At 40.8% G+C, this 14,703-nt stretch overlaps 1 protein-coding gene across 1 annotated transcript in view; it reads left to right on the top strand.

The window, feature by feature from the left end:
• Positions 1 to 14,703, top strand: part of LOC149214570 (uncharacterized) — a 118,660-nt gene that overhangs the window by 70,206 nt on the left and 33,751 nt on the right. The window contains exons 4-5 of the mRNA XM_089392326.1: positions 5,791 to 5,853; positions 6,009 to 6,074. Of these exons, the coding sequence (XP_089248452.1) occupies positions 5,791 to 5,853; positions 6,009 to 6,074 (129 nt within the window). The remainder of the gene's footprint in view (positions 1 to 5,790; positions 5,854 to 6,008; positions 6,075 to 14,703) is intronic.

Below are 14,703 nucleotides of genomic sequence, written 5' to 3'. Positions count from 1 at the left end.
GACAACGCCAACAAAACTTATCGCACAATAGAAAATAGTATTTATGCTATTTTATACCAAAGCGACTGTTCCAGATGCATACTATTGCACCATTACATACGTCAGATATGCGGGAATGATTGGATCGATGCCTAATGCACAACAAGGTTGGGTATTAAGCACAAAGGTCGGGATACGAGTTTGCTCAGCACCATGCCAACATATGCAAGGAACACTTCGCCATGCGTTACAATTTTTCGAGGAATGCTCATGATGCCGACACGTTACCTCTACAATCAATAGGTACATTAAGGTGATTCTAGGGGTGATAAATTTATGATCTAGAAGATTCTGAAAGACTTTCTTCAATCAAACCCAAGACCTCAATGAAGTTTCGCTATGCAAGATTTAGATGATCCAAATGCAAGAAAAGGAAGGTTATTTTCAGAGCTCGACTTAGAAAAGTAGAGGCAACACCTCGCAAACTTGCAGATAAAACTTTGGTCGCAGGGCATGATTGCTATTGACCTGAGGTCTCTAGATCGCATCCCAAAGCTTCAACATATAACTAGAAAATGCGACTGGCCAAATTGCGACAATGCGACCTCTCTTTAGGTCGCAAGATCGCAATGATGTGCCTAGTCATGAATCCAAGAAAATGCAACCCAACTTGCATTGTTATCTTGTGACCCCTCCACAAGTCTCAAAATTGCACTTGAAAGCTCCTCATCTATAGTTTGAAATGTGATCTCCTCTATAATGCGACTGTGCGGCCTTTGCCAAGGTCGGTAAGTCGGAAATTTGCACTTTTGAAGAGTCTGTGCCCAGTGCGACTTGTCCTCTTTGGTGACTTACATGAATAGGTTACATGAAGTCGATATAAAAGGAGACTTGTTTCACAACTGCTCGAGAAAACAATTTTATACATGAATACACTTCAATGTCATATAGAGTTGGCCTATATCAAACATAATACTATCAACACTCATGCTGTAAATGTAACACCCTCCTCCCACATCCACCCAAGTAACCTTGTCAACCGAGGTAAACATGAGACGAGAACATCACACACAGTGATCCAACATCATCAACAAAACCCTCAGGAGACAAGTCAACCACTCAGACAACTTGTCCCTGGGTCCCACTGCTGTTCTGGATCTCTTAGGCCATAATTGCTCTCATGCTATGGGCAAGGGAGTGACTAGCAACCTAAATTCGCTCTCACAGGCTTTCCTGCCAGCGACCAGGGACCAAAATTGCCAGTTCTATGCCAACGACCCCAGGATTTAAGCCACTTTTTCAGGCCCAGAGCCCAAGCCATTGCCCAGAATGGAGTGATAGCTTGAAATCATTAAAAATACAGGGAAACAATGACACAAAAGCAATAAGCTGAACAAGGCCATAACCAGACCCCTACTAGCCATGCTAAGCATTTCGTCAAACATATCATCAACATGTAACCTACAGATGTAAACAACATAATTAAGTGTAGGGATCTCATACTTATTTGAGAATCACTATATACCATTGTTCCCTTATGTCATTTGCTTTGTTATCATCTATTAGGCCATAGATACACTATCCATTCATTTACAAGTAAAAGCATGCTGAGAGCCATACATCGCTGCTGTCATAAAATATACATATAACCAACATAATAGGAACAAAATTACCCTAAACATATCAGCCATCAAAATCCACATATACATCAATACATTTGCACATGGAAATCAAGGGAATGAATTTCTCATTAATGAATACAATAAACCAACCGGAGATGGGACTACCATGTTCCACCTGACCATAGAATGACTGAGCCAAATCTCTCTTCAGCGATTCACTCTCGTGCCATATTCCAAGCATGAATGTGGGATTCAAACCAAAGGAACCAACCAGGGCATATCGAAGCTAAACCACCCCACTCTCATCCATAGAAACCAAGATTTACCGTAATCTATCCCGGATCACTAGGCCAACACAATGAACACATCATAACAGGCTTTACCGTGATCTCCACCCGATCACTAGGCCAAACAAGCATGGATGCCATCAAATTTTTCCACCTACATCGTGAGGAATTTTCCTGTCTCCTAGCCTCTCAGGCTTTACAACAATCCAAACTTGGATCACTAGGCACTAAACTGAGACTCTAGTCTCTTAGGCTTTACCGCAATCCACACCGAATCACTAGGCCCTAAACCGAGACCCACTCTCTAGGCTTTACCACATATCCCAACCAGGGATTGCTAGGCCCAACGGAGAGCAAACCACCTCTAGGCTTTACCACATATCCCAACCAGGGATTGCTAGGCCCAACGGAGAGCAAACCACCTCTAGGCTTTACCACATATCCCAACCAGGGATTGTTAGGCCCAACGGAGAGCAAACCACCTCTAGGCTTTATCGTATATCCCGCCATTCACCGACAAGGATTCCTAGGCCATCTGAGGAAATAGAAAATCTGGCTTTACCGCAACCCATAATCCGGCTCAGGGGTTACTAGGCCATGTGTTCTATCATTTCGGAGATCCACCTCACTCAACTTCAAATCCATTTGACAATCCAGCTCAACCAAAACAAAACATGAGAACACCATCACACCATGGCTATCTGGAAATGGCAAGTCTAGGCTGAAAGCACTGTTACACCTGGCAAAACCCATGCCATGATAGAAAAGAATCACATGCAATACCATGCATGCCAAATCTAGCAAGGAAAATACACTTGCAAGTTGATACTTGCAATGAAACCTGCTGTAGCTGCCTGATCCTGCCTTTCCTTGCTTGATCTTTGCTTCCTCTTGCCTTCTTTGTCTTTCTTGCTCCAATGCCAAAATTGCTCCAAGAAACTCAAGTGTCCAAGAGTGAGAGAGAGAATAATGAGAGAGCTCCAAAACTCAACTGACAAAAGGTTACAAACTGATCCTTAGAAGCCTTTTTATGAATGAGTCCTCTATTTTCTTCATTTTCCATTATTTTCCTTCATTTTCCTCCTCACATGCAACCTGTGACCTTTCACCTTCCTTTTCTTCTAATTTCCATTATTTTCATAAATACTTGTGCCAAAAATGCCATTTTGCCTTTCCAAAGCCTTAGCCATTGCCTTTGCCATTTTCCTTAGCCATAAACAACCAAATGAACACCCCCTAGGATGTCCTGCCAAACATTCATCTTGGAATAAGTGTCCCACCAACCGTGGTATTTATATATTTTACATGAGTTTTTAACCAGGTCTGTTACAGTAAAGCTATAGGCATTGTGTAAGTTTTGGTACTCTCTCAAGAGAAGGGCGTTAGAACACATGAAAGATCTGCTTTGTACAAGATGAGCAATGGTGAATACTTCACACCATGTCAGGAAAGGGCTCATGAGGTTATGTACGAAGGGACCTGTTGAATGGTGTAAACACATCACAATGGTGCCAGAGCGAACTTCAAGTGCCCACACGAAGCACATGGTGATAGTGCTCATGGGCTATTGTAAGTATCAATCATATTGGCAAAATCTCGCCCCTCATCTTACCATTCTCATTCAACGCTAGTCATACTAAGCATAAAAAACGTGTGAGTTAGATTACGCTCCATGGGTGTGATGGGGCTGCAATAATGTGAATATACAATGAATTCAACAACGCACTGTGGAAATACAATGTGATGAGAAATGGTGCCCTGACTTTGTCTTTGATAATTGTGCCATCGCCGACATGGACTTGATAATGCCAAACTTAACATTGTAGAAAAATTAAGTGTTCAAAAAAATGTATGATGTGGTAGAATGAATGCAAGTCAATAAAGCTCATTTTTTACGTGTAGCCATGAATCACGCCATTAATTAGTATCGGCCGTTGCCACAATATTAAAGAGGTAGCCTATCAAGTGTATGTAGCAATATTAAAAGGAGTTCTTGAATCTTTGACAACTTTGTCACCCTCCTTTGGGCTGCCTGCATCTCCAGTCTTTCCTTTACGTGCTTCTTGAGGCCAATCATCCAAAGTAGGCAAGCACTGGAGCTGCACAAATTGGCTGAGAGAGTCATCTCCTACAAGGGATGTATGACACAAAGCGAAATCAATTCCTTTCTTACCATCATTACTTCTACCCAGCTGCATTAGATGCACAAGCTGCCCAATAGCTTCTGAGTTGATGAGGCTTCCATCTTTGTTAGTGATTCTGGCAATTTCTTCGGGCCTCATAATGCATTCTTGTTTGGAATGCCCTGTATCACTGCCATGAAAAACTCTCTGATCAGTACGCTCCCTTTTCTTCCCCTTAACTTGAATGAAGCATTCTGTGTGCTACTGAACAATCTCTCATTGCTAGCAATCTATTTCATTTGACCTCTCAACAATCTCTCATTGTTTTGACATCAATGACAATATCTCAACATGAAACACAACCCACATAGCCTAAAATCTTATTATTTGCAGAGCAGAGATGACAAATCCAAGTCAATTATTAGACTTGCTGTATCATATTGTAAGTTGCATCATGTTGACCTGGAAAAACCTTGCAAAGAATATTGGAAGAGTTAAACAAGCTGTTTGGGTCAAAACCACACCAAGTTTCTTCAGCTATTTTGGTTCAAAACAAAAAATGTGTTGTCGCATAAATCAGTTAAAGGGTGCTGATAAAGCAGTTAGTGGAAGCAGGTGTGAAGTTTGGAGAAGAAGATGCAAATGCTGCTTTGTTGAGCAGCTCGCTATGTAACAGGAAACTGCACCCCGAGTTGTTGGAAATGAATTTTGTAAACATTGCCTTGTACGAAGGTCCTCTAAAACGTTCTAGTGGCACTTCAGATTTTTGAAATGCCACATCAGTCATTTCAGCTGGCATATTGACCTTCTCAGCAAACTTTTTGGTCGTTTCTGCTGGTGTGCTGGTTTTCAATTGACATCTTGGTCACTAAAATGAAAAATTATATTAAAAAAAGAACGCTAACACTAATTTTATACAATTCAAGTTGAAATAGAATGTTCGGTTCCCTTTAAACGATAACTCTTTTTTCTGGCTTTATGTCCAAATTTAAATTCATGAATGGTATTCTGAAATCTTATGTCTACTGGTTTCTGGTTTTTTTCACACGCGTGCACATTTTTTCCCAAGCAAAACAGATCGCGAAAATCCCCCACGATTTCTTTCCCGTGATCCATGGATGGTAAATGGGGTGAACTGTCAACCCTTATCATGGAATTTGAATTTTGGCTAGAGAGCCTAGAAAATTCTTCTATGGAATAATGCTATGGAACTATTGGAGGTAATCCTGATGAAGGTCAGGCAAGTATGGCTGTAGCCTCTATTTTATTCTCATGCCCATGATTTCAATTCTGTTGCAGCTTTCTGACCCTTGATCTGGAAATATTGTTTAGATTTGGCAGTGCAGTTTAAGATTTTTTTTCATGGGTTGTGTACATGTTAGTTGTATCACTGTATCGTGTTCTTAAGACAACCAAAGAAATTTTGTTCCCTACTACATGGCTTACTGCATATGATTCCGTCTGCTCAATTCATGTTGATATATGAGCTTTAATATAAAAACAGCTCAACTGTTGTATTTTATATTTTTTCTGACTTTGCCACAATCTGCGAATCTAGTGAATTTCCATTTCTTTCTTTATTTCCATGCTTTGTATTTATCTGTGATACAGCTTATACTTTCTTGTAATGTGCTCTTTGAGGTGAAACATAGAAAGTTCTTGCCTGTTATTTGTAGATGGTAGATTCTTTTAGATTCATTTGAAGAAGACGAAAATTTTTGTACAAAAAAAATCTGATTGTAATAATGTTTGCTTTGTGGTTCATCGATTTTCGTCCAGGCTTCCCAAGATAAGAAGAGCTTGGATGTCGGAGCAAACTTATTTGTTGGCAATCTTGATCCTGTAAGCTTACTTGCTGATTAAATGGATCTCAAAAATAGTTTTAATGAATTTCTAAGTTCAAGCAGGAGAATTTCAATTTTTGGCAACGCTTATGTTGGTTCTCTTGTAGTGTAAATAGGCACCTAATGGATGTTGTCCAATCTGATCTTTTGCAGGATGTAGATGAAAAGCTGCTCTATGATACTTTTAGTGCATTTGGAGTTATTGTTACAAATCCCAAGGTCAGGATATCCAATTCTTCGATTTGATTGCTTTTTGGTTTTGGTCATGAATGTCAGGATTGTAGAATTGGTGTATATTGCACTCTTAATTAAATTTACAAGAAAATGGAATCGTTCGCAAATATTGCAGGACTGTTATATTTGAGGCAGGCATTGTATGTTATGATTTCTAAGAGAACTTACATATGCATCTCTACAGATCTTTGTAATTTTTACCTTTAGTATGTGGCCTGTCTATAAGTCAGTGCAGCAATGTTTGCTAAGCATTAGAAATTATGTAGCTTATATTTTAGGTCATCATCTTCATCCACGTTACAGTATTTGAAGTAAATAGCAGCACTTTAACTATTGTGTTATTATTATGTTTGGTAGTTATGTCAGAACAGTATCTGGACATTTTGACAAATATTTGTACAGGCCGTTTGTCAGTAGTGGGTTTAAAATTCAGTGTGAGTGGCCTAGAGTTGCAAATTTTAGCTAAATGCTAAAGGGAATGGGAATTTCTATCATATATTTTATAAACTTAGTGATATCCATTTATCTAAACTATAATATAAAGAAAAATTAAAAAAGGCATCTTTATGTAGGTATGTGTTAACCCTTCTAGCAGTGGATAGGCCATATGAAATATTGCATTTTCACTTGCATTTGGATGAGCAGATCTGAAAATGTCTGAAGTCCCTTGTTTGAATTGTCTGGAACTTGAGAAGTTTTCGTCATATATTTGGGTAAAAATTGCATTTATATATATACACTTCAATGTATGAAAGTTGACCTCAATTTCTAAAGAAATACAAAATACCTCAAGTTGGCTTGTAACTATTAGTTTTTGGTCAGCTTATCCTCAATTTCGGATTTGTGTGCAAGAAATCCCCTCTGTTTGTCTCTAATTAATGCAGCCCCTAGGCCTTCACTCGCTCATTGTGGCGCTTATACTATATGAAATTTATACAACATAGACAAAGGTACGCAGACAATAAGAGAGAATATTGAGTAATGCAATGTCTCAATACATAATATGTTAGGAGTTAATGTAAGTACAACTTGTTCTATTGTGCTTTTAGTGTGTTTCCATATTGTCCCTTTTACTTTAATAATCCAGTGGTCATGATAATGTTATACATGAGTGATACAATGGTTCAACATCTCCTTTATATTAATAGCACTTGATCTATGGCTTCAACACTATATTGCCCCATGGTGTCTATTTAGATAGCATGGAGGATCATTTGATGAAAGATTGATTGGGCTTGGTGGTTGTCTTGCATGCACAAATAGTAGTTTTCTTTCTGCAGTTTTTGAGCATTTAAGGGTTAAATGGACCATTCCATTCCTTTTGGAACATTGTTTCTAACTAGAAATGTCTTTTGTTTCATTTGAAAAGTCACATGTTTGTTCAAGATATGCTCTTTTTTCTTCAGTGATGGACAAATGAGTGAAATACTTTGTTTATAAAGTTTTTTCCCTCTTTGTTCTGACTTATTTGTAGTTTCATCCAGCTTTGTGGCACTCACTGATTTGCATATTCTTTTCTCTTTGTGCTTTGAGTGTTCATAGCAAATAAAGAACAATTGGAAAGAAGGCTAAGTCTGTTTCATTTTTTTGAGTTTTTTTTCTTCCTTTTTCTTTTTTGGCATTGTTTTGGCTTGGAACAATATTTTGTGTGGCATATTGTGCTTGCAGGTTGAAATTTAAAGGGAGGCTAAGCTCCATGCCTTTCATTGGCCCTAAGTCCTTGGTTTGGTTCTTTGCTAATTTTTGCAAGCTCTTCTTGCTATGAGCCCCTTTTCAGTGGCCCCTTTTTTGGTCAAAGGACCCATGTGGGCCTTCTTAGGGAGCTCAACTCTTTTGAAATGGGAATTCCCTTTGTCCCTTGCCAAAAACATGGAGTGCTCATGCTATGTAGACCCAACCATAGAGCATCACCTTAGCTACCACGTGGTCAGAAGTTCACACCTTGTTGCATAGTTAGGGCCATTGACACTTATTACTACATACAATGTTAGCTAGAGTGCCTACCACATATTTGCGAGTCATAATGCCATGTTATCACTTTTGCCACATCATTGCCATGTGACAATACCATGTCATCCCTACCACTTTAGCAATCGAATAAACATTCACATGGCACATTCTTAGCTTGCCACAAACCTTTGGGGTTGCTTTGAAAGTGTCGACAGTGAACACCATGCCTAGAGATGCTTCATGCAATGCGAGGTGCACAATGTGCATGGATGGCCCTTGGTTGTTTTGTGATTGATAAACATTGTGGAGTTGAATTGATTATTGATTGCTAGAGCTTGTGTGGATGTTCATGTGGCATTCTTCCTTGGTGTTTTGGAGACCTATGGAGCTTGATGACTTCTTCATGTAGCTGACATATGGAGTTTGGTTGCTTGCTTGGATGATGCCTTACTTTGGAGGAGTGCTGGGCATGTTGGAGGGGGAGTGTTGAGTGCTAGATGGCATGCACACACTTGTTAACTAGCATGGAGGCTTGTCTTCACTTAAGGATGCTTGGGTTGAGGGGGTAGTCATGTAGGTGTGGTGGTCTTGGGTATATCTTGTGTTCTATGGTTGATGTGTTTGTCTTCTGATTTATTTTCTGCTGTGCATTCTAAGTTTGAAAACTCAGTGTATTTGCAGTTTAAGTTTCCAATGCAATAATTGTTTGTATTTATGGTTTTTACACTAAGAAAACTGTAAATTAGTAACTAGGTTTTAAGGAAATCTAACATGGTATTAGAGCTCAGTTTTTGATTGAAGACCAAGCACAAATTTTATCTTTAACAACAAATTTTTTGATTCAGAGGGAGCATGTTTATCAGATCGATTTCACTCTCAGGGTTTCTGGGCAGTGCACATTGGTTCCGATAGTGCAATGTGCTTTCAACAGTTTGATTTGTCAGTATGTCATATGAGGGTCTGAGATTTGAAGACAGATTGGACAATGCGTCCAACTTTTTTTCGTGGCTTGAATAGATAGCAGTGGTGTTGGAGAAACAAGGGTTTTGGGATTTTGTTGATAATGTCCTATTTCCACCCACTGATCCTCAGCAGTTGGCTCAACATAATAAGATGGATGCCAAGGCAAGAAGGATCATCCCGGAAGGAGTCAAGAAGCACATTATCCCTCGTCTAACTGGGAAGAAGAAGGCCAAAGACACGTGGACATCCATCATTGATCTCTACTAGGGTTGGAGCGAGGCCGGAAAGTTGTGTTGAAGGACAAACTTAGATGTATTAAAATGTCAAAGTCAAATTCAGTAGTGTCTTATCTCACCAAGTTTTCCAAAGTAAAGGAAGAATTGGTTGGTGTGGGTGAGATAGTTCCAGATAGGGATCTGGTAAATTTTTCCCTATTAGGTTTCACCAAATTGTGGCAAGCCGTCACAGATGGGATATGTGCTCAAGAAAACTTTCTAGATTGTGAGTGTTTATGGGGTGATTGCATCCAAGAGTAGATTCGCAGACAAGGTCAGGATGGTCTTGTGTTAAAAACAAGGAAGATGAGGAAAATTTTGCTGTAGCCAGCAAAGGGACCAAGTCTAGTGGTGAGCTGAATTCTAAGAGTGAGAAGAAGAAAAAGGATCTTAGCAAGATCAAGTGCTTTTTATTCCACCAGTTTGAGCATTATGCCACTAAATGCCATAACAGGAAGAAAGGGTCCAAGAAGGACCAAGTAGTAGCCTCTGTAGAGATAAATGAATTCTTTTCTCATTTTGAGGAGTTTTCACTCATTGCTTGTATGGCAAGTTTAGTGGCTACTGGTTTATTGCGCCGAGAGGCGCTCTCCAACCCAGTATGGAAGAGAGAATAGATGTTGTAATGCCCCATCCTGTCCTTTAAACATTTTGACTCGGTCAAATTACATAAAAATTAAAATTAGAATAAAATAAAAAATAAAATTTATAACGTGAAAAGATTTTTACTCTGCTAAAATAAAATTAAAAAACATTAAAATAAAAATAACTCGATGGTATTGACCCATGGTATTCATGTGGAGTATAGCCTATTTAAAGGGGGAAATTAAACAAGTCTAGATCCATCTTAACTCTGAATCGACCAAGTGCCGAGAGGAATCAAATCTCCTGAGATGCAAACCTCTTTTATAGTGAAAAGAAATTTGATCCCTCTTGGTGCTTGGTAGATCTAGAGGTAAGATGGATCTAGGCTGGTGGCTGGTGGTATGTGGATAGCAGTGCGTCTCGTCATATGATGGAAAACAAGAAGTATTTCAGCCAACTGTCAGAAAAGGACATGCAGTTCAACATCGATATGGGAGGACGTACCGGGGCTTAAGAAGAACCTTGTTTCAGTTTCAACTTTGGAGGATAAGGGGTACGAGGTGACCTTCGGACGGGGTAGGGTTTTTTATAAAACCCTCAGTGTCCAAGGTGCTAAAGCAAATTGGGGTTAGGCACAAGAGCCTGTACAAACACAGTTTGAGATGGCCACACCATTGACTAGCAAAGGAGGTTGTGACTCAAGCAATGAGCTTGGAGAGTTATGGCATAGGCACATGGGGCTTCTACACCATGGAGCGTTGAATATTCTCAAGGAGATAGTGACAGGGCTGCCACAATGCAGCGTGGATCAACGTGAGGTATGCAAGTGTTGTACACTTGGCAAGTATGCCAAGTCATCTTTTCCTGGCAGAGATGTTAATTTTAGGTATGTTCTATGCTTAGAGCAATTTATTTCAGTTTTCACAGTTAGCTCAATATCTTTTCCAGATTAGCAATCACATTAGCATTAAAGTAAACCATAGATAGAACATAAACATAAATTGCAGAAGACAAGCCAAGACAAGAGGACATAAGATGTGGCGCTAGCTGGGGACAAACCCCAATGTAGGGAAAGCCTTGATCAATTCTTCTTATATGTTCTTATGCAGCAGAGAGAGAGAGATAGTACGTTTACAACAGAAGTCAACACCTTGACTTATCTAGATAAGAGCATAGATCATCTCTAAGAAGATGATACATGAGATCAATTGAAGACGTGATGCTTCAACTGATTCTCCAAGATGACTCCTTCACCTATCGTTGTGCTGCATTTCGTCATCATGTTGCACCTCACCACGCTGCACCATGCTGCACCCATCATCACTATGCTGCATCTCATCACGCTTCATTAATCATGACTATACCCATCACTGTACTGCATTATGTGCCATTGCTGCACCATGTTGCCATACTGACCTATGTGTACGCTGCATCTTGCTTGCTTGTTGTCTCTAGCATGCTTGCTGTTGCATGCTAGTTGTCCCTTGCATGCTAGGTGTAACATTGCATGTTTGGTGTATTTGCTGCTAAGTACCATACAACTGTCCCAATGTTAGTTAGCTGTCCCTTGCATGCTGCTCTCCTTCGGAGACAGATGCTCCGATAGTTCCCGGCAGTTTCGGTAGTTTCGGCTGTTCCCAACAATTCCGACAGTTCCCGACAGTTTCGACAGTTCTGGTTGTTCCTGCTGTTCTTGACAGTTCCCAACAGTTCCCGGCTGTTCCTGGCAGTTCCAACAATTCCGGCGATTTCCGGCAGTTTTGGCGGTTCCGGCAGTTCCCGATAGTTCGGGCAGTTCCGGCTTTTGCCCTAGGGCAGCGTTATCCCTTAGGATCTCTCCTCTTACTAAAACCAAAAAACAAGTGGAGAGGAAGAGATCCCAAGTGTGTTGAAATGACTTGAAGGCCACCTCTATTTATGCTAAAATGTAGAGCAAAAGTGGGGTTTATTTGGTCGTTGGCCGACCTTGACGAATTGTCCCATAACACAAATAAATTCATATCTCCATGAATACTTATCGGAATCGGATGATCTTTAGATCAATCCTACTCCTCTCGATGAGAGGGATCCAAGAAAAATATCAGCTTCCATTAATAAGATGACCCACATGGAGTTTGGACCTAGTTGTGAATTTTAACACTCCCTCTCAACTAGGGAGAACTCCATCCGCTGATCCATATCGACTGTACTATCTCTGCCATCAGTGCCTTGCACTGCTCTGCTCTGCTGAACCATGAAGAAGAAGAATTGATCGAGAATGTCTCATACCATTCTCTACTGACCCAAAGTTAGTTTCATCTAAAGAGAGTGTGTCACATCACTCTTATTGGCTCGAATTCAGATTTATTGATCCCAGATCAATATCACAAGAGTGTCTCAAACCAGTCATACTGATCCCAGATTAGTTTCATTGATCCCAGATCAATTGAGGTCATCCTAGCATAGGGAGTACGGTAGATACATCAATGCATCCATCGATAGTATTGCTATGGTCCCTAATCCCATTTCCTTGCTCATTGATTAGATGAGAGGTACTTCCCATGAGTGCCAGACTGCATGGGTAGGATGCCTAGACAGGAGAACTAATCATCTTGTCCACAGGAGAACAAATCATCCTGCCCCACAGTTGCCACAGGAGAACAAATCATCCCGGCCCACAGGAGAACTAATCATCCTGTTTTATAGTTGCCACAGGAGAACTAATCATCCTGGCCCACAGGAGAACTAATCATGCTCTTCCACAGTTGCCATGGGAGAACTAATCATCCCGACCCACAGGAGAACTAATCATCCTGTTCCACAGTTGCCACGGGGTATCACAGGGGAAGGTTGAACCTGTCATCCTGTACATAACTATTAGCGCACCTCCAGGGGAGGGTGAGTCGCCCTGTGGTCCTATGTTGCTCCAGTAAGTACCCCAAGCCCCCCAGAGCTCCTAGAGCTCAATGCATGCAACATGCAGGACCCTTATAAAAAGGTCTCTCAACGAATCCAAGTCGTTCGGGAAAGTGATAGATTTGACCTTTCCCCGGGGCTTTGACAAAATGTTTGCGACTTGTACACCACTGTTAATGCGATGGAGCGTTCTCGCTCTTCGACTTACCATATCCCAGATAAGGCAGTATCTGATGTCTATCTGCTAGAGCAATCATTGAATACGAGATTCCTCAATAATTGAATCCCCCCTCTGGTTGTCACAAAGAATCATAGTGGTATTCATCATGTGTACAAACAACTCACTTGAGAGCTTCTGCAACCATGCATTTTCACACGAGATCATACTCGTAGCTATGTATTCGGTCTTGGCGGTGCATATAGCAACCGACTTTTGCTTCCTGCTCTTCCATGATATTGAAGCAGAATCCAAAGAGAACCAACACTGAGAAGTGCTATAATGGTCCTCCGCATTTCCTGCCCAGTCAGCATTCGAATAATCATGCAGTTTAATATTTCCGGCAGTGTATCTCAATCCACGAGAGATTGTGCCCCGAAGATATCTCAGAAGATTCTTGGCACCGATCCAGTGAGGCTCAACCAAATATGAGCTCACCATGCTACCTGCAAAAGATATGTTCGGACGAAAGTTCACCAAGAACATCAACGCGAATGAGTTTATGAAACTCAGAGGCATTTCCCAAATCTGGTCCGGCATCACTACCATATAACTTCTGAAAGTTAAGATCCTCGAGGTAGTCACAGGCTTGTAGTTTATCATTCCACATCCAGAATCCAACTCCCTCTTACTTCTGCAAATGAGAGGGTCTGCACCTGTCAGAAATAGGTCGTCCTCATAAGGTGCCGGTATGAGAGGTCTATCATCCACAACCTTCGGGTAATGGTTTGGATCGGTTTCACTCCTAGTGAATCTCAACTTCATCAGACAGCTATCAATCCTCTCATACTACGCCCGGGGTGTTTTGCTTCAAGCCATAGAGGGCTTTCTTCCACATGTATACATGAGATTCCTGATCATGAATCTCAAACTCCTCGGGTTGTTCCAAACCTGTGGACCTGCTGCATGAGGGGAATGGTCCCCTTATAAGATTTTCCTTCGGTACATCTCAGACATGTACCTTCATGCTCTTCTTGAATTCAGGCATCCCTATCACCATCTGACTCACATTGGGTAGGGCCCCAAAGGTAGACCTCCGGTGTTATAGATGCGATATGTCAATTGACATGATCCCCCATGGACCATCCTGCAACTTGATACAATTGCCAACCCTGAACCCGTGAAAAAAAGCATCTTTGAAAATTCTATTTTTTAACACGTACCTTTCCATCGATGAATGCCACCTTGAAACCTTAGACTTCCATTTCTGAGATGGACACCAGGTTCTTCTTGCAATTAGGTACATAAAAGAGATTCTTGTAAATGAATAGAGTTACCCTCATTCAATTAAGGGGTAACATTCTCTACACCCTTTCCGGGATAGGTGGCATCGACTCCAAGTATAATCCCACGGTTGTTTCTGTTTCTACCAAATTCGAGAGAGCACCCTTCTATCCGAGGAGGTGCCTTGAAGCACTACGATCAATAAGCCAGATTCCCAAAGAATCTGAAGGAGAGGGCCAATACAGGATAACGCTTCTTTATCTTATCAAAAACAACATTTGATTCTTCATACCTGGGGTTCCTTGCTTTCTTTGAAGAGTCGGCCATTTCCTTGATGACCTACATTACTTGTCATTCCTTTGATCATTGAAGATGTCTCTAGAATGATTGTTATCTTCATCAAGAGATGTGTCTCTACCATTCAGAAGCTCCTTTGCATAATGGCTGAACTTATTGCAACCAAGGCATCTGCCTTTCCTTCCACCCTTAGATCTAGACTTCCCAA

Source organism: Pinus tabuliformis, chromosome 1_1 (assembly GCF_031772625.1).
Source record: "Pinus tabuliformis cultivar Carrire ecotype Pingquan chromosome 1_1, CPIR1, whole genome shotgun sequence".
Classification (NCBI taxonomy): Eukaryota; Viridiplantae; Streptophyta; class Pinopsida; order Pinales; family Pinaceae; genus Pinus; species Pinus tabuliformis.
Note: the sequence above shows the minus strand (reverse complement) of the source record. Positions and strands in the feature narration are given on the sequence as shown.